At 44.1% G+C, this 21,103-nt stretch overlaps 1 protein-coding gene across 2 annotated transcripts in view; it reads left to right on the forward strand.

The window, feature by feature from the left end:
* LOC139337258 (FERM domain-containing protein 5) overlaps window positions 1–21,103 on the forward strand; it is a 65,615-nt gene that overhangs the window by 29,069 nt on the left and 15,443 nt on the right. For both annotated transcript variants that reach the window (XM_070971770.1, XM_070971771.1), the window contains exons 2-5: window positions 14,638–14,742; window positions 16,621–16,663; window positions 17,688–17,766; window positions 20,889–20,986. In XM_070971770.1, coding sequence (XP_070827871.1) covers window positions 14,638–14,742; window positions 16,621–16,663; window positions 17,688–17,766; window positions 20,889–20,986 — 325 coding nt within the window. The remainder of the gene's footprint in view (window positions 1–14,637; window positions 14,743–16,620; window positions 16,664–17,687; window positions 17,767–20,888; window positions 20,987–21,103) is intronic.

Consider the following 21,103-nt stretch of genomic DNA (forward strand, 5'->3'; position numbering starts at 1 on the left):
GCTGTACTTGTTTGCACGAAGCAGTGCTCAAACTGTTATTACTCCACATAAGATTATGACAATTTCACTGTACCCATTATTGTCACAATTAAATTCTACAGATGTAAGCACAGATAGATTTGAAAAGTCTGCACAATAACATACCATAATAATGTACTTAAGAAAAAAAAAACAGTTGCAGGCTTTATCAGCCTCTGACTCTGAACTGAACTGTTCCTTGTCACTTTGTTCAGTCGATTTCCTCTCCAACCATTTAGAGGAACATTTAGGGGCAGCAGCAGGACGTCTGATGACCCACCCTTGGTCAGATTTACCCTTGTCATAACTGTGTTGAACTGCCTTCTATGAAAACCTAGTTTCTGTGAATAATTTATCGAGAAGATTGCATCTCCCTTGGGCTTCCATTAGAGCGTTGACACACAGGGGCAGTGGTGGGCCTTTCACGCCTGTGTGCGCAGGCAGCTAGTCTCTAGGGCCAAACAGCTTTCTGCATTTTTATGGCTGGATTCACCACTAGAAAGTAATCTTTCCTGAGGCTCTGGAGACAATGGGAAGGGTGAAGTGGCACCATGGAGGGCCCCTCTGCTCGGCATGAGACGTTTAAAACAGCTGAGGAGTGCCAATTCTTAGACATGTAGCTCAGCGTCTGTCCACCAGTCAATCAGCTGGCTAGCCTGTCTGCCAGTCACACAAGAACTGCTCTCACACCATACGCAGACCCAGATATCCAGATACATACACATTGTAGTAAATCTGTCAAGTAGAAGACCAACTGTGGTAGCTGTTGTTACATTTTGTAGCAGCAGAGGTTTACTTTAGAGGGCTAAACTGACTCTGATTTACAGAACACTGAGCGCCTCTGGCATGCTGGAGTCAGACACAGCAACAAAACATGTGGGAAGTCATCATACGTACTCAAGGCGCAGTGAGTAAAATTCAGGCGTCACCACAGTGAGGGGCAACTACATGCTGTTTACAAAGAAGCACTACTTCATGACTGTGTTGTGTAACATTGTAAAGAACAATATCTTTGTTTTTATCAATAAATCTGGAGCTTCTTACGAGGCCAGCAGAACAACTTGTATGAGGTTTTCATCCTCTGTGCTCACACTGATGAGTAAAATGCAACCCTCTAACTTTAGTGTAAATATGTTATGTTTGGCTCCTCCTTGAACTGCCACCTTATCGTGGTGGAGGAGTTTGAGTACCCGAATGATCCTAGAGGCTATGTTGTCCGGGGCTTAATGCCCCTGGTAGGGTCTCCCAAGGCAAACAGGTTCTAGGTGACGGGTCAGACTAAGAGCAGTTCAAGAAGCCCCTTATGAAAGAAATTAAAGCAAGGAAGCGTACGTCGCCCGGATTGGCGTCACCGGGGCCCCGCCCTGGAGCCAGGCCTGGGGTTGGGGCTCGCAGGCGAGCGCCTGGTGGCCGGGTCTTTGCCCACGGGACCCGGCCGGGCACAGCCCGAAGGAGCGACGTGGGCCCGCCTTCCCGTAGGCCCACCACCCGCAGGAAGGATCAGAAGGGGCCGGTGCTATGTGGAATGGGTAGCAGTCGTGGGCGGGGGCCCCGACGACCCAAATCCTGGACAACGACTCTGGCTATGGGGACATGGAATGTCACCTCACTGTGGGGGAAAGAGCCTGAGCTAGTGCGGGAGGTTGAGCGGTACCGGCTAGAGATAGTCGGGCTCACCTCCACACACAGTCTGGGCTCGGGAACCCAACTCCTTGAGAGAGGCTGGACTCTCTTCTACTCTGGAGTTGCCCGCGGTGAGAGGCGGCGAGCTGGTGTGGGCTTGCTTATAGCCCCCCAGCTCAGCCGCCATGTGTTGGAGTTCTCCCCGCTGAGCGAGAGGGTCGCTTCCCTGCGCCTTCGGGTTGGGGATAGGTCTCTCACTATTGTTTCGGCCTACGGGCCGAACAGTAGCGTAGAGTACCCGGCCTTCTTGGAGTCCCTGGGAGGGGTACTGGAAAGTGCTCCAACCGGGGACTCCATTGTTCTGCTGGGAGACTTCAATGCTCACGTGGGCAGCGACAGTGACACCTGGAGGGGAGTGATTGGGAGGAACGGCCTCCCCGATCTGAACCCGAGTGGTGTTCTGTTATTGGATTTCTGTGCTAGTCACAGTTTGTCCATAACGAACACCATGTTCGAGCATAAGGGTGTCCATCAGTGCACGTGGCACCAGGACACCCTAGGCCGGAGGTCAATGATCGACTTTGTAGTCGTATCATCTGACCTTCGGCGGTATGTCTTGGACACTCGGGTAAAGAGAGGGGCTGAGCTGTCAACTGATCACCACCTGGTGGTGAGTTGGATTCGCTGGCAGGGGAAGAAGCGGGACAGACTTGGCAGACCCAAACGTACCGTGAGGGTCTGTTGGGAACGTCTGGCGGAACCCGCTGTCAGGGAAGTTTTCAACTCCCACCTCCGGGAGAGCTTCAACCAGATCCCGAGGGAGGTTGGAGACATTGAGTCCGAATGGACCATGTTCTCCACTTCCATTGTTGATGCAGCCGTCCATAGCTGTGGCCGTAAAGTCGGCGGTGCCTGTCGTGGCGGCAACCCCCGAACCCGGTGGTGGACACCGGAAGTAAGGGATGCCGTCAAGCTGAAGAAGGAGTCCTATCGGGCCTGGTTGGCTCATAGGACTCCTGAGGCAGCTGATGGGTACCGGCAGACCAAGCGTGCGGCAGCTCGGGCGGTTGTAGAAGCAAAAACTCGGGTCTGGGAGGAGTTCGGGGAGGCCATGGAGGAGGACTACCGGTTGGCCTCGAGGAAATTCTGGCAAACCGTTCGGCGCCTCAGGAGGGGGAAGCAGCTTTCTGTCAACACTGTTTACAGTGGAGGTGGGGAGCTGTTGACCTCGACTGGGGATATTGTCGGGCGGTGGAAGGAATACTTCGAGGATCTCCTCAATCCCTCTGTCATGTCTTCCGTAGAGGAAGCAGAGACTGGGGACTTGGAGGTCGATTCATTCATCACCGGGGCTGAAGTCACTGAGGCAGTTCGCAAGCTCCTCGGTGGCAAAGCGCCGGGGGTGGATGAGATCCGCCCTGAGTACCTCAAGTCTCTGGATGTTGTAGGACTGTCTTGGTTGACACGCCTCTGCAGCATCGCGTGGCAGACGGGGACAGTGCCTCTGGACTGGCAGACTGGGGTGGTGGTCCCTCTTTTTAAAAAGGGGGACCGGAGGGTGTGTTCCAACTATCGGGGGATCACACTCCTCAGCCTCCCTGGTAAAGTCTATTCCAGGGTACTGGAGAGGAGAATCCGGCCGATAGTCGAACCCCGGATTCAAGAGGAACAATGCGGTTTTCGTCCTGGCCGTGGAACACTGGACCAGCTCTATACCCTCCACAGGGTGCTTGAGGGTTCATGGGAGTTTGCCCAAACAGTCCACATGTGCTTCGTGGACTTGGAGAAGGCATTCGACCGTGTCCCTCGCGTCATTCTGTGGGAGGTGCTCCAGGAGTATGGGGTTGGAGGCCCTCTGTTGAGGGCTGTACAGTCCCTGTACAACCGGAGCAGGAGCTTGGTCCGCATTGCCGGCAGTAAGTCGGACCTGTTCCCAGTGCATGTTGGACTCCGGCAGGGCTGCCCTATGTCACCGGTTCTGTTCATCATTTTTATGGACAGGATTTCTAGGCGCAGCCAGGGGCCGGAGGGGGTTCGGTTCGGGGGCTGGCAGATTTCGTCTCTGCTTTTCGCGGATGATGTTGTCTTGTTGGCTTCCTCGAGCCAGGACCTTCAGCATGCGCTGGGGCGGTTCGCAGCCGAGTGTGAAGCAGCTGGGATGAGAGTTAGCACCTCCAAGTCCGAGGCCATGGTTCTCGACCGGAAAAAGGTGGCTTGCTCCCTTCAGGTTGGAGGAGAGTTCCTGCCTCAAGTGGAGGAGTTTAAGTATCTTGGGATCCTGTTCACGAGTGAGGGAAGGATGGAACGTGAGATTGACAGGCGGATCGGTGCAGCGGCTGCAGTAATGCGGTCGCTGTATCGGTCTGTCGTGGTGAAGAAGGAGCTGAGCCGAAAGGCGAAGCTCTCGATTTACCGGTCAATCTACGTTCCTACCCTCACCTATGGTCATGAACTTTGGGTCATGACCGAAAGAACGAGGTCCCGGATACAAGCGGCTGAAATGAGTTTCCTCCGCAGGGTGGCGGAGCGCTCCCTTAGAGATAGGGTGAGGAGCTCTGTCACCCGGGAGGAGCTCAGAGTAGAGTCGCTGCTCCTCCGCATCGAGAGGAGTCAGCTGAGGTGGCTCGGGCATCTCTATCGGATGCCCCCTGGACGCCTCCCTAGGGAGGTGTTCCAGGCATGTCCCACCGGGAGGAGGCCCCGGGGAAGACCCAGGACACGCTGGAGTGACTACGTCACTCGGCTGGCCTGGGAACGCCTCGGGATCCCCCCGGAAGAGTTGGAGGAAGTGTCCGGGGAGAGGGAAGTCTGGGCGTCCCTGCTCAGACTGCTCCCCCCGCAACCCGGCCCCGGATAAGCGGAAGATAATGGATGGATGGATGGATGTTATGTTTGGTGCAAAGAGTGGGTGATATGTTGATTTATATGGAAAGACACTATGAATATATCTTTCGTCACCGATTTTGCCATAAATCTTTAATATGTGGTACAGCACCTAATCCCATAATAGAATCTGTAGGCAAATCAGTGAGCAGGACTGCCTTATGGTATGACTTTTGCATTAATGCAATGATGTATTAAAGTCTGGATTTTAATTTGCTGGGTTACGCAAAACAGACACTAAAAACCAGGAAATATGTAACCAGAATGTAGAAAACATCTCAGTAGTAGACGTAACAACAGTAAATTGTCATACTTCGTGTTTTAAGATACCGATTACTAAAATTAGTTTGAAATGAAAAAAAGAAGATTTGATCTTTAATCTCTGACAAGTTATTTTTGGTTGACTGACAATGACTTCCTCAGTGACAGTGTGTCCACTCTGCAAAGTCTGGAAGTGACTTCATCAGCAGAGCCAGAAAAATCAAGCTTCTGCCTACTCAATACAGAAAAGCTTGAATTCACTCCAAAGGATGCTGCTGCCTTTTTCTCTCCTTGCTCACTTTAATGTGTTGCCTTTGACTCTACGGCAGCAATCTTATCACTGTGCCTTCCTGGCAAATGTGCATTTTAATTACATTGCCTTAGCGAATAGAGCGTCTGCGTGCTTTGGGTTTGAGGAAGCAGATAATACTGTTGCAATGTAATTTTTAGGTCTCCAGAGGCACCTGTCAGTATTTTGCACAGCGCTGCTTCTGCGTGTTTTTGCTGCGTGGAAAGTAGGAAAGTCAGAGAACCTAAATTAGTGGCTCAAGCACTTGCTGAGATATGAAAATATTTAAATTCCACTCCACAAACTATGCATGGCCTTTACTGAAGTGATAAATTAGTCAGAGGTGTTTAAAAGCTCTTAATTATGCAAACAGGAAAGAGGCTCTCACCATGCTCTGACTGTACCACGATCTGCAGATACACCACTGAGGACCAGAAAATCCAGCCTGTCTGCAGGTGTCAGTCAAGCTTTTTGATTGGGTCAATTTGTTTCCTCCTGAGCAAAACGATACAATGGTCCTGTTTACACCTGGCATTAACATGCATCTTGGATGATCTGATCACAAGTGGACAGCACAAATAATGCATTGAGGACGCACTCACAACACGTTGTCTGATTTCCATTTCAGGCAAAACGTGAACAGAACTTATATATGAATTTATTTGCATATAGAGCAAGGAAGAGAGATCCAATCACAAGCAGTCACTCGAGACGCATTTGGAGACGCATTCTAATGCTAGGTGTGAACTGCCATACTTGGAGCTGTCTCCTTGTGAGCGGCCAGGTATAAACAGAGACAATTACACCAAAGCTCATTCAGACAAGAAAGTGTTCCCTTACAAAGGATCTCTCCTGGAATTTCTGCCTCATGATTTCACCCATAGTTGCAGTCTCACACCTGCAAAATAAGACACAAACAAGCCCCATTTTAGCTCTGTTAAGCACTTCTGAATCTATTTATCAAAACACAGCAGACGAGGTGATATGTCTGTCATCACCTCTCTGGTCAACACTGGTTCGAGGCTCTAAGACGAGTTGACTGTTTGAGACAAGGTAGTCTCATACTGGGCTAACTTAATGTGACAGAGGAGGAGTGAATCTCAGGAACAAACACAGCCATAGATGGAGCCCTGGGGCTTCTTCACTGCAACCCAACTGATTCTGAAGTGTAAAACTATTGTTCACAGGTATCCAAACACAGTACAAAATTGTTCTTTATTTTAAGGGAAAGTGTGTAAACTGCTGGGAATAATAATAATTTACCATCCCGATTTAATATTCAAGATATTTTTACCATGAAGCAGTGATTCTATTGAATTTTGTCACATGTAAGATAGCAAAAGGGCCATTCCCAACTGATGTTTTCCCCTGTGAGCTCCCATTCAATCAGCCCACTTGACAAAAATAGCAGAGGCTGCGGCTGGGAAATATCCCTCTTCAATAATAATAGAAGAAGACCAAGAATTCAGAAGGGAAATTACAGTTTGACAGTCAAAAGATAGCTGCGACTGAGTGAATTCTCTTCTTACCAGAAAGCCTTTGTCTCTCTGCCCTCTATCTCATGCGGTCTTGCTTTTCATTAAAGATCTGACGGCAGCAGTTTATTGAAGGAGACACACGATGCTTTAAGCAGCTGTTTTGTTTGTGTCAACACATTCTTTAAGTAGCGGGAAGAAGGGCGGCTTTGTGAGAAATAAACCGGAGGAAAACTGAAAGCCGGTAAATGTGACACAGGAAGGCAATCAGAGTTCATCGGTGTACAGTAAAGTCAGGAGGAGATCGTGAGATGAAACCAGGGAGCGTGCGCCTGATAATCGTGCCAAGCAGAAGGTGTTATGATATAATGGAACAATTAGCCCCGATGGGTGTCCACGCATATTTTAGAGATGGTAGCTTGGAAAGTGGTGAACTTCCAGCTGCCTCAGCCTGACAGGGGGTTAGCTTTGGCAGAGAGGATGAGGCTCATTGTTTAAAAAAAGCCTGGGGTTGAGACACACTGTGGAAGTTATAGCCCGAGTCCAATTATTAGACCATGTAGAGCAGCTTTTAACAACTTCTCATGATGAACCTGCGTGGGAACAGTTTGTGTTAGGGCCTAATGTTCTTAAATGGCATTTATGACAAGGATGAAAAGACACACTTAAGGCCCAGAGGTATTAACAGCTGCCCTTGCAAAGAAATCCAATAGTGCAGTGTTTATGGCTGTTGATAAACAACAGACATTAGTCAGTGTGTGAATGAGTCTTTGCCAGCAACTCTAATGCGAATGTCTGATTCAGCTCATCTCGCCTGTGGGCTAAACCTAGATGTAGCTGATAATACTGCATGCTGTAAGACTGCCCAGTTCTCATTTCATGTAGAGGTTAACAGTGCATGAGAATAAATGTCAGGTCTGAGGGGCTGATACAGTCTGAATTAGCGACTCTGAGTCACTGCCTGACAGCCTTTCACTACACTGGGGGAGACCGAACTGGCGCACCAGAGCTGTGAAAATGCCAAGAAATGAAGCATTGTTTATATGCTAATCCCAAGCATGACACCAATTGTGCTGCTCATTCTGTTTTGGGGGTATTTGTCACACTTTTTAGTAAGAAAACCTAACTGTTGTGCAGAGGGGGAACAAGTCCATGCTCAGTGTAGCAACCAGAGATGTGGATAGTAAAAAAAGCATTCAAGTGTTTAGCTGGCCAACAGCGGACCAGTCCAGAGCCTGGTTGATGTGTCATCCGTGCTTTGATTATTTAAAACGTATAGCTCTGCACGGTGGTCCGAGGGGGGATTTTTTATTTATTTATTGTACCCACAATGCTCAGCTGTAAGTGCAGCTGAGAGATGTGACAGAAAAACTATTAGAGCCAGGCTGGCAGTGAAATCCATCACCGGTGGGCTGAAGGACTAATGACACAGAAATTTCTTGTCATTGACGAGACGAAACATATTCATTTCCTCGTGCCTGCAGGAAGACGCAGAATCATTTAGGCACATGTCACAAACAACTCTCCATCAAATGCACATCTACAGCCACTTCTGAGGTGCTTAGGGTGCATTCTGTCTGTATCTGAGTGGTCATGTTTTATCATGCAGTGGTTATTTATAAGTGGAAGTGAGCGCTGTTATGAATGGCATGTACTTTAGAGTGGTGACACTGTATTTACAAAAAATTGTCACTTCTAATCAACCACCAGCCTGTATTTTGTGTTTTGTGCTAGTAACAAATATTCGCATACCAACTAAAAGCAATGGTGAATATTATACCTGCTTACCATCAGCATGCCAGCATTGTTATTGTGGGCATGTTAGCACAAGGCTTAAGGACACTTTCAGAGCCGCTCGCATGGTCATAGACCCTTTAGTCTTGTTTGAAAACAACTAAAGCTAGCTGGCTTTGAAAAGGTTTGCATGATGCCTGTTTAAGACGATGAAAATCCATTTCTGTTTCTAGAGTTGAAAACGTTTTTAAAAACCCCTAAATTGTAATATAATACTGCGATAATATAAAAAATAAATTATATTAATCCTGCTATAATCATGATTTGTAACCGCAGACATAGAGCAGTGGGACAGATCTGAGCTGGTAGCTCCACTCGCCTGAACAATAGTTTCAGATATGCATTAAAGGCAGCTAAAAGAAATAGCTTTGTGTTTTGCAAAGTTTCCTTAAGTGGTGTCTTCACACAGCTCATTGTCATTTTAATTGGACTGCGTTCTTTTTTTTTTCTTGTATAATTACTTTACATCTTATATTATAAAGCATGAGCAGACAAAGCCAACCACCATTGTGCTTCTGATCCTCTTATCACCTATAGAATAAAAATAACCAGCAAACTTCAGTTCCCCGTCCAATGTAGCATGTAGAATTGACTGGAAGATTAACAGTTGGCCTCGTTGTGCAGAACTCTGAATCAAAGTTTGTGTCAAAGTATGATAACATACTCTACACCATGATGCCATAGAGTTATTGAACACTGTGCCAGCGGTGTCAAGTGGGGTTACAGCTAAATATATCAATTATGAATCATTTCTGAGCTGTGACGCCTTGGCATTTAGCTGAATAGAACATTCTTGTCTCATAAATTCCTCTTTTAATCATTAATTCCAACTCGCTGTTCCCCCATTCAAACTTTCCACTGCCGAGAAGCTTTAAAAGCAATTATCCATATCGCTCTATCCACAGCTGCTTTTGCTGCACTTATTCTCTTGATTTCTTACATTTCTGGGGCAAATCCACGCACATTCCCATCATGTTTTGATGGCCCACTTTTCGCCTGGTGGGACTGTAAAACGCAAACCGTTTCACAGCATCGTCTTATACAAACGCTCACTACGGCTGCATCACATTATATCTGTGTGTGCCTGTGACATTTACGGTCGGTGTTTGTTAAATCTTAAAATGTGCCGTTGGACTTTATGCTGTATTGTTGCTTTAGGCGTCACTCTGATAATGTGATGTTGATGATGATTGTCAATGTTGTCTTGTCCATTTTGTAATTTATTTGATGATTGATGAAGTAGAATAGTCTGAGTGAAGCGGTTTTTTAATAAATAACCCTACTGAAGAGTTGCTACAGAGCTACTGCAGCAATGACACACGTTTTACCATGCTGATCAATTGGTTTTTGCATCTTAGGGAAATAAGTCATTTTGCTTTATTTCATGAGTGTTCGGCCTCACCTCACCTTCTTTCATTTCTTTCTCTCCTTCCAACCAGAGGATCCCTGTGAGGCTGATGTCACTGATTGAGTTATTTCCTCTCAGAAATCATATTTTATCCTCATCTGCTCCTGTCCTCCTCAGCTAATGACTGGCTCAGTGGGAGAGGAAGTTTTTGGAGTTTCATATTAAAGACCCCTTCAGTGTATTTCTTACTGAAGGCTGTCTTGTTCTCACTAGCCACTGGACACTAAGAACTGTATTTGCAGTGTTGACCGCTTGAGAGCGTGCAGCATGAATGTAAGTCCAAAGCAGCCTTTTTGTTTACTGCTATATGATTTTAACAGCACTGTTTTAAAACCCAGATTTCTTGGCATTGATCTTTAAATATGGTGCTGAAAAGAACTCAACCATTGTGTGCCAATACACGCTGCTCTTGTTTTTAATCATTTAGCCACAATAGAAACGTCTGGTGCTTTAACAAAGCGGCGCGCCTTGAATTTCAGGCAGTAATGGATTCCCTTTCTCGTGGAGGGAAGCCTGCTTGTGCGTCAGGAGCGCCTGCTTCGCGTGTCATTACTGAGACATCCAAACAGCACTTTTTCCATTGTTTTTCAAAACTTGGCAGATTCATACTAATGCTATCAAGTGCCATCAGTCATTTTCTTTTCAAGGATTGGATTTTTAAAAACATGTTTGAAATCACCGACAATTTTGCTTGAATACTGCAACAGCCTGCATGAATCTGTTGTTTTAGAATGACACAGTAAGGACCAAAATGTCTAGTGTAGTGATAATATATATGATCTACAAAAGGAATAATTGGAAGTGTGTAGACTTACACATCTTTGATGGTAACTAACTCTTTATGCTGCAACATAATGCATGTAGAACACATTGTATTGTTATATTGTGAGATTAGTTAGCTTAAGCAGGTGGGAAAAGCATTTCACTTTATGACTTGAAAAGAACAGACTTGATTTTACAGCAAACTGCAAAGAGAGCTTAATATTGACTCTAAGTGGTTGTGGGTTGGCCTCTGCGTGCTCCCAGTCCCAGCTGAAGTGGCAGGGTCATGACTTGAACTCCGTGCCGCTCGGGCGGGAGGCTGAATCGCTCTGACACATTAACCAGAGCAATCGCTCAGACTCCTGGGACAAAAGAAAGTAATCTGCTTATGAAACCAGGGAAATCATCTCGGGGCTCTAGGTGCCTTTAGCTTTACACTGCTCACACACACACACACACACACACACACACACACACACAGTCCCACACAGTCAATGGCATCAGGTTCCCACTCCTCCCACTATAAAGTGATACAATCTTTTATTAATGGTCTGTGCTCCTGCGTTGACATGGAGACCGTTTTAATGATTAATCTGAAAGGAAAGTGTCCATTGTACACTGGGGGCTCTTTAGGAAGCACTGTGTTGTTTTCAGTCAGAGGAATGTCAGAAACATCACTTTAATTCCTTTGTGTCTTCCTGAGATGCCCATCAGATTGTTCCAGGAAGCTCGTGAGAGATGCAAACATTTATCACAATAAATGCCAAATAATAAATAGATTTAAAACACAAAGTTTCCAGCATTGGCTAAACAATTACAACACTACGAGCTGAATAATCATGTGCATAAAACAAGCAAAAATTCATAATATATACTGATCAGCTGTTGCTTCGGTCAGGCTCTGTCCTTTGATGAAAAAGCTTTATGAAAGAGAAGGGGAAGTTTATTGATGTATTGCTTGAAGGGTATGTTCACATCACCTACACTTAATGTTTCAGTTGTGAATTTGAGAGAGGCTGTTGGCAAGAGAGACAGTTGTGAGGACAGGGGTTGCGCTTATGCTTGGCAGATTTGTCATTTTTCCCGCCGTGTGATGCGCAAAAATCCATGTGACATGTTTTATAAAAAGCACGCCTTTGACAGACGCTGCTCTTCGTGAAGTAACCCACCGTCCATTTGATGAGAGCGTTGCACAAACTTCAGCCTTTTCGCCTGGGACTCCATCCCTCTCACCTTTCTTCTTCTTCTTGTTTTATTGGCGGATGCCGTTTGAGTGAATGCCTTCTCATCACTGGATGCTACAGCAAATGTTCTGCAAACTGCTATCTGATAGGTCTGGTGGGATCCACTGTGTTAACGTGCTGAATTGTACCAGCTTGTCTGTGAAACATCTTTCTTAATCATCTCTCGACGAATGCATGAAAATTCTTGATAAAGACTGGGTTGGTCAATTTTCAAACTTTTCTTCAAAGGGAGGCGACACAGGGTTCGAGCCTATTTATTCAACAAATACAACACAGCAGGACTGGATGTAGTGAAGAGAAGGTCACGCTTGGTCACCTGGCTGTTTTAAAAACTCTTTCAAACCAATAAAACCTTGTTGTTAGTCGGCTGAGGCTCCTGTAGGCCTATATTGAGATGCCAGTCTATGCGAGAAAAAGGTTCATTTGTGTTAATTAGAAATTTCAGGACTTCTTTTCTCTTCTGCAATCACCTCAATCTTGTAATTAGAGACACCAGCGGGGGAATAATGCAGCTGTGCTCGGTGTGGGGCAGAGATGGAGGTAGGGGGCACAAGAGCAAGAAAGGGGGGAAAGGGGGGATGGTTGGTGGGAGTGCTGCTGAATACTAACAAACTTGCTCTTTCCTTGCAACAAAGGAGCAGATGTCTTTTCTGACTCAGTGTGTCCTCTCCACACAGAACCATTTTTTAATTTGTGGCCTGCTTCGTCGCTCCCTGTGACTCCTTATAGCAGGACTCTGAACCCAATGATAAAACCACAGGAAGAAGACTGCTTCACGCTTTAAAACATACATGTTTTTAGCTTTCATTGTGTTACAAATTTGATATCTTAATTAGTTTAGATTAAGCAGGATTGGCACATTATTTTGTGTGTGTAGCTGCTACACCTGTATTTCTCTAATCTCCTACCTTGATTATGGAAACTGGGTTTCTCGCACACTTGAAGTTTTGAGAAATCAGGTTAGTGGAGAAAGACAGTTGAAACCCAGCTACTGAAAATTATGGATTAGTGGATCCTCATGACATCAGTGGTTTGCAAAAATCTTCATGCATGTGTGTTTTTTTTAAATTTATATTAATTGTGTGTATGCATTTGTCCATCTGCGTGAGTTTATGTGTCATTCCTTCATTTAATCAAGGTGCTGTAAGTTAACAGCCATGTCAGATTGGTTACTAGTACAGCAAGGGACTGTCTCGACGTGACAGTGGCGAGCACCCGTGAAGCCCCTCGGTCTCGCTACAGTAAGGTCAGTTACCTCCAGCAGCACACATCCTATTGGTATCCTATGCTCTAGAGTTAGAGCATTTGAGGGACGAGCCCAGCATCGACAGGCCTTTGTTCTAATGAAGTGCCTGTTATCTGCGGCCTGAGTAATGACATGGAGGCGAGTGCTGCCAGTGACACTGTCATTCCCTGTCAGAGTGTAAACGAGCAGAGAGGGAGAGGAAGGAGGAGCGAGGCGGCCGGCTGCGGCTGTCCAACCTTGACCTCAGCTGACCTCCTCATGAGTCAGCGTGTGAGCTGAGACTTGTCCATCAGACTGTACATAACATGATCCAGACACAGGTGTGGTATCGTTTTTAGATTTTAATACTGTAGTTTGAGGACTGAGCAGCTGTATGAGAGCTTAAGTAGAGTTTTAGATTTGCAAATTTTGATGGTTTAGATCGGAAGATCAGTGACTTGTTAAACTAATAGCAATAAAAAAGACCAATCATCTGATAGTTGCCTCCAAATGCTCATGTGACAGTCTGTGATGGTGGCATTATGTACCATGGAGGGAGACGGTAAACAGTACCACCACTGGAGTGGCCCCTGGTTAAATGTTTGCTGTCTTCTTGATCCTGATTAATCACACCCACCTTCTAACCCCATCACATTTACCAGAAATATGCTCTGATGCAACGCTTTAATGCCACAGAAGTCAAGATGCTGAAATGTCAAACACAACAGAGCTTTACTGATTTAATTAAAACTATTTTGAGGTATGTGACCCCCAAAAGACATGCCAGTTAATAATATCTAGTCTAGTGAATTGGTATGTATTGGTGCAGTTTGAGTCTCTCTTAATTCCAGCTCTTCACAGTGACTCACACTGATTTGCAGTGTGGCACCTCTGCAGCCTTTGATTAGTTACTTTTATTATGCAGCGATGCCCACTTGTACTCATTACTCTTAATGTACTTATGCCAATTATGTCTGCATCCCTCATTGGTGTGTGACAGTCCTCCAGAGGGAAAGTAACAAATTACGTTGAAGAGCAGCGCTTCATTTTTTTTCTGTCCTGCCATCTTTTCTAAACAGCCAATCCTATGGAGCGCTGCAAACTGTATTATGTGCTACTGTTGGATCTCGACAAGAAAATCTGTTCTACTCTGATCCCAGTTTTCTGGTTGGAGCCAGGATGTTCAGCCGTGTTATGCAGATACATTGTTGTGAACAGGGAGGAGGGTATCAGAAATGTATTGGACACAGTGGAGGACGCCCAGCGTGTGTGTGTGCTGCTCCATACACACATGTCTAATGGAAGCTTCCTCATGAGGTTCAGAATGCAGAGTATTAGCAAAACCCCAATGAGGTCTCAGCATATTTAATCCATCCTTTCTTTGAGCTCCTCTTTCAGATGTGGACAGGGTTTATTCCAGACACTTCAGATGGCTCTGGCTGTGTATTAATATTGGATGAATCTGAGATATCTCTGGCAGGGTTTAAAAAACTCTGAAGCACATTCTGCTTGCAGGAATTATTTCCCATGTTTGAACTCAGGACAGTGGCTTTTCTGTGCCGAAACTATTCTTGGCCACATGTTCAGATATGTTTGTGATTTGTTGTGGTGGCTATTCTTGCTGAATTTTTGTTTTTTCTTCTCTTCCATTATAGCGGGATGCTAAGGGACAGTATCTGTTTGACCTCATCTGCCACCACCTCAACTTGCTGGAGAAAGACTATTTTGGCATCAGATATGTGGATCCAGACAAGCAGCGGGTCAGTGTTTATATGCAGTTTTTTTCCACTTTATCAATTTCTTCATAAGGTATTTTTTATTGGAGTAAATTGGTACATAAGTATTGGTACACAACACCATGCATGTCCATCTCCCAGAAGAAATCACAAACATTAAAGTGAACTGAGATGTTAAGAAAAGTTCATTTTAAGCATTTTACTCTTTATTACAATCATATGATACAAAGCACAGAGTAGTACCGAAGTTTTTTTCTTTGTTTTTTCGACTAACCAGTCCTGTCATTTGATGACATTCTTGCTGCTTTAAAAGAATAGGTTCACATATTGGGAAATATGATTTTTAGCTTTCCTGAGGAAAGTTAGCTGAGGAATTGATATCACTGTCGTTTCTGTGCATTCAGAATGGAGCCGGACTCAGAAGCACATACTTTAAGCACATAACTCCCTCTAAAACCACAAACTGTTGCTTTTACATGTCTGTTTGTCTAAGGATTTAAAGGACCAGTGTGTAGGGTTTAGTGCCATCTAGTGGTGAGGCCACAAAAGTTGCAAAAAAGGTGAAAAGCGCTCTCTAAAGCCACTTTTTGGTTTGTCTGCTCTGGGCTACTGTAGAAACATGGCGGTGCAACATGGCTCTGTGGAAGAGGACCCGCGCCTTGTGAAGATATAAAGAGCTCATTCTAAAGTAATGAAATCACAGCAGTTCTTATTGAGGCGACTATACACTAATAAAAACATATTTTGGAATTTTATTTTCCATTTCTGCCACATTCTGCTGACAAATCCCACAAAGTCTGACACACTGGACCTTTAACAAAGGAGATACAGCATGTCAGTGAGCTTTTTTTTTTTTTAACTTTTAAGAGAGTCTAGCAGAGGACTAAGAGGACTAGCTACTTCTCCTTGCCTCCAGTCTTTATGCTGAGCTAAGTTAAAAGCTTCCTAATTCAACTAACTCTCTGCAAATAAAGAAAAAAAAGGTATTTCCTAAATTGTTGAAATCATTTCTGCTCTTGTTGTAAGACCAGTAAACTGAACTTTGAATGAAATCACTAGTTTGAAATCAGTCTTGTTGCATCCACTGCATGCGATGTTTGAACAGCAGAAGTGGTTGAATTTGAACTCAGAATGACTTCACACACACATATGACAGCGTTGCTTCATGTCCATATAAAAATCACGTGTGGCTATGCTTTTAAAAATGGATTGGATTTGATTTAGTTGGAAGAAAGAGAGTGAGACTGTGGTCCAGAGTGAAAAGTTGTGTTCTTCACTTTCTCTTATTCACGCCGCCTTGCAGACTGACGGTAGTTCCATCGGGCTCGTCTGCTGTGTGGCATGTAGCGAAGCACTGCTTGATTCATGAAGTATTCACGTGTTCACAGATCATGTTGTAGTCCTGCAGACAAGAGCCAAGTCCTGCTGATGCTGCATTTCCTATGCTGTCACTCAGGACTATTTTGGTGGTTGTTGCTGTGGGTGGGTTGGGTTGGCGAGAAGGCAACCTGGGAGAAAGCTGGACAGAATATGCTCCCAGAGAGAATGAAGGATCCCAATCTGCTCGTAGACACGCAGAGCCTGTACGACTGTCACCTCCAGCAGCAGCAGTCAAAACCTGTTGTCTAATCAGCCGTCATGCTCTAACAAACAGACCTCTGCTGTCGTACCTTCATCCTACAAATTCTTTAGAAGCGATGCTATATTGCTCCACTCGTGCTGTTGTAGCACCATATGTGGCACGAACAGGTTTTCCCACCAAACTGTCAGTAGTAACAGCTGAGCATCATGGCGACAGATGTTCAAAGTGTCAGCCGAATGATTTGATGTGTGGATAACTCAGACAGGATATTTTTGTGACATTGAATCATTTGCCTTCATCTGTTTTTCTTTCTAATGCAGCACTGGTTGGAGTTCACAAAATCAATCTCAAAGCAAATGAAGTGTAAGTATTTTGAGTTCATGTTTAAAATCTAGGAAGCTCGACGATTAAATCCTTCATCCTCAACACAATGTCTGCACTGATGTTACCGAATGACTCAATATATATTTGATGCATAACTAAAACATTAAACAGCACAAACAGACAGTTGATTAATCATTTAAGTCATTTATCCCATGAAAACACGAAACATTTGCTGGTTCAGCTTCTCAAAACAGTGAAATGTAACCAATTTACTGAAATATTAACGAGTGTGCAGTATTGAGGTTCTTGCTCTTTACTTGAACATTTCCATTTTATGCTACTTAACACTTTTGCTGACTACATTTAAGAGGCACATATGCTTTTTTCCTTTTTTTTTTTCACACAAAACTTCCATGATGCATTGTTATTGATTTATTTACCCAACTTTATATAAACAAGTTCAGATTGGCTCCACCAACTACAACATTAGCGGTTGCTTACAAATACTGTAATTGCAGTTGTGAAAATAATAGTAATTTAATATACTCTATAGTAATAAAACACTTGCAGGGGGTGTTTCTCCATAGTAAGTACTTAATTTTTTTTGCATGTTTACTAATAAATTATTTTGAATGCAGGATTTGGGGTTTTCTAACTGTTACCGTAAAATAAGATCTAAAGTTAACCATTGTTCAAAAGTAAAAATCTGATTACTCTATACTGAAAAATCACTAGTTTCATATATTTTTAGATTTATTTCAGTCGTTTATTTGATGGGGATGATGCATTGATCACCAGAACGTTAGCCTAAAAGGCTTAATTACATCTGTTGTTCCCAGCCAGATGTTACATAGGCACCCTAAAAATAAAATAAATATGCATAAATATGTGCCATAAATACACCGCCAATAGATAATGGCACGGTGTAACATGATAGTCGGCTTCAACTCATGATAAATTAGGGAGTAAAGGGATATCAGTGGGCTAGTTGCTGATGTCCTGTTGATTGTTTGATCTTTGAAACGAAAGGATTTCATAAATGTTCTGTGTTTGTTTCCTGCAGCTCAGCCTCCATTCACCATGTGTCTGAGAGTCAAGTTCTACCCTCCCGAGCCTGCTGCTCTCAAGGAGGAAATCACACGGTACGACCTCCTATTGTTGCTCTCACTAGAGATGAGTTGATAAGGACTCCACAGCTACAGCGTACCTTTGTTTCAGTTTAACAGTGAGGAGGAGGAGCACATTTTTCATCATTTGAAACCAGTGAAAAGCAGCTGTGCGAGGACCTTGTGTTTTTCTGATTTGCCTGTAGTACAGATTGTGCTCTAAAATTTTTAAACAGACCAAACGTGTCTCTTTCCAAAACATTATTTATGGGCCTTCATAATTAAAATGCCTGAGTACTTTACTGTCTAAAACATTATTATAAATATTACACAGAACCTAGTTTTCAGCAGGAGTTGTGAGGCAAAGGGGACTGTAAAAGCCTTCCCTAGTAGCTTAGTCTCTGAAAAATAATGGGTGCAGCATTAAAAGCAACATTGTGCCAGATTTTTCTGTGTAAATGCACACATTTTCTCCATGGTAATTCTTCCTAAATGGGGTCCTGTCATAATAGTTTTCTCAAATTATTTTGCAGGAAGGTGAAAGTGACAAATTAAATCTAAGAGTGAACATTGCCTCCAGATAATGCTGAGAGTAGCCAGCTGGTATATGTGTGCATGCAGTTTACTGACTAGATGGAGTCGAAGCTGGTCGCTGTCCTAGGTGTAATGAGATGAAATGTGCACCACGTGTAGGGTGCACATAATGAGCAGGGTGGCCAGAGAAGATCGGGGGCAAAGGGTGCTGATTGAGAGTGGAAAGGAGAAGGAGGGAGAATAAAAGGCTGGGGTGTGGGGATGAGGAGGAGGAGGAGGAGGAGAGAGTGATACATGATGATGGCAGTGGAGGGCAGACCACAGAGGGAGGAAGAGGTATATCATCAATCACATACAAGACCCATTCAGTTTAGTCTTTATTCAGAGGTGCCACACACCCACTGCACCAAAAAATAAACAAAAACAAACAAAATAACATCTAACTCATCAATGATACTCATCTGATAACATCAAACTCATCACTTCCTGCTTCAGGGACTTTTAGAATGCATCGTGCAGTCTGTTGGACTCCACACAAAGTATTAAAATGCAGGTTAAAAATAGAGGAGAACAGGGATGCATTGAGCCAAAAGCCAAAAAAAAGAAAATATAGGTTAAATAGGTTACACAGAATGCATAAAATCAAGTAAAATACATTTTAAAAGCAGTGCAGCAGTGCATAAGCATGAGGCAAAGCACACAAGTTTCAGACCTGCATCAGGAACCAATAGCTGGTTAGTTAAAGGCTAAAGTGAAGAGATGAGTTTTTACCTTTCTTTTGAAAATGTTCAGTGAGCTGCTCCCCTGATATCTGTAGGTAGTTTGTTCCAGAGTTTGGGGCATCATGGACAAAGGCTGCATCCCTGATTTATTTTTTTTTTACTGTTTCTGGAAACCAATAAACCAACAGCAGATGATCACAGTGTTCCTGATGGCAAATAATAAACAAGGCCATTAGCGATCTATCTTGGTCGTAGTCCATTAAGGGCTTTGTATACAAGGAGGAGGACCTTAAAAATCAATTCCAAATGATACAGGAAGCCAGTGCAGAACTGGTCTAACATGCCCTGTCCTTTTGGTTCTGGTTAATAGCTGAGCCGCAGAGTTTTCAATGAGCTGAAGTCGCTCAGTGCTTTTTTTCAGGAGGCCCAGTATTAAACACGAATCACTTTCCACATGCCAGTCTGTATAACAAAGGTTGTGCTCCCTCTCATCATATTGTGCAGGAATATTTTAGAAAGGCACCAAAAACCATCAAATACAGCGATGCCTTTGTTAGCATAGGCCTTCATCACAAAAGACATTTTGGCTGGACATAATAGGAAAAACACAGTTGTCACTCATAACATCAGAGGGATAGTTTGCTTTTTTTTTAAGTGAGGTTGGATGAGGAACCACTGCAGAATCAGTCTGTTACCTACAGTAGATGGCAGTCAGCATGTTCCCAGTTTGGAGGAGCAGACAGGAGCACGTAATGTAATGCTGATGCTTGTCAGCTTTGAAGCCCTCATCAGAGAATGTATAACAGCATGTGTGTGATCCACTGAAAAACAGTTACACCTGCACACCTGTACACCTGTGAGGAGATCCGTTTGACATACAAAAAAAGGAACCTGAAGGGAGAAAATAAAATAGAAATAAAAGGAATTAAGACATTTTTAGTCATTCACTGGGGAAAATGCACATTTTAAAAAACATCAATATAACTGTGCCAGGGTCAGCTCAACAGCTGTTTGAGTTCAAGTTAAAACATGCTTTCCAGGTGCACATTGTTTTTCTCAACTGACATTTAGGAACTCATTTACTGTAAAGGTGATATAACGTGACAGCATATCATGTCTGTGAGCTCATGTTTGTATTGTACAGACGTTTTTTAATACAAGCAAAACATCAACAGCCATCAGCACTGAAATGGCTGTTGAATCATTACCCATGTATTATACTCGTCACACCCCCAGGAGGGTCTGTTGAACCTGCTGCAGTGCAGAGTGAACAACATGGGAAACGTAAGCAGCTCTTTAATGTGGCTCTCCACTCAGGAAGCGTTATTAGCCTATGTGGAAATGGCCTAGATAGAAGACAGCAGGTCTGCCCGGCTGATGGTGGAAAACAATGAGATGAATGTCTTATTTCCTGGTTGTGGGCTTTGTAAAAGATGATTTCTAATAATCTCACTGAATGTGTTGTTCTTGCCTCTAATAATGATATTATAATAATAATTGTCATCATCATCACCATCACGATATTCGCTTCAGATGTTTCATGCTCGAGGAGCTGATTGGTTGAGTCTGAAACTAGGCTGGAGGCTTTAAGAGAGGCACGGTATCAGTCGCAGCTTCTCCCTCGGGGCCTTCCTTTCCTCCTCTCTCCCCCCAAAACAAAACCCTCATTTCAAAAAGAAATATTCAAACCACCCACAGGGAATGTGAACCCACCAGTCTTTGAGGTTTATCAGGTTTGTTGTTTAGCTGCTCCTGCTCTGCTTGCTCTTATTGTGTTAATCCCTCTATGTTTTCATAGAAATGTAACAGGATGGGGAACATACTGGTGACTATCATCAGTATTCTTATAAGCAGGCCTCTCAGGCTGTCTGACATGTTTTTTTTTTGTTCTTTTCTTTGTAGATATCTTGTCTTCCTGCAAATTAAGCGAGACCTCTACCACGGTCGGCTCCTGTGTAAAACCTCCGATGCGGCCGTGCTGGCTGCCCACATCCTTCAAGGTAATGGAAGGTGACAGATGGAAATGACTTACACCACTCTCCGCTTCGCGCTGTGTTCGCGACCTCTGTTTTCTTGTGCCCTGTAGTTCAGCAGTCTGATGAACGCCGCCAGCCAAG

The sequence above is a fragment of the Chaetodon trifascialis genome, chromosome 10, assembly GCF_039877785.1.
Source record: "Chaetodon trifascialis isolate fChaTrf1 chromosome 10, fChaTrf1.hap1, whole genome shotgun sequence".
Lineage (NCBI taxonomy): Eukaryota > Metazoa > Chordata > Actinopteri > Chaetodontiformes > Chaetodontidae > Chaetodon > Chaetodon trifascialis.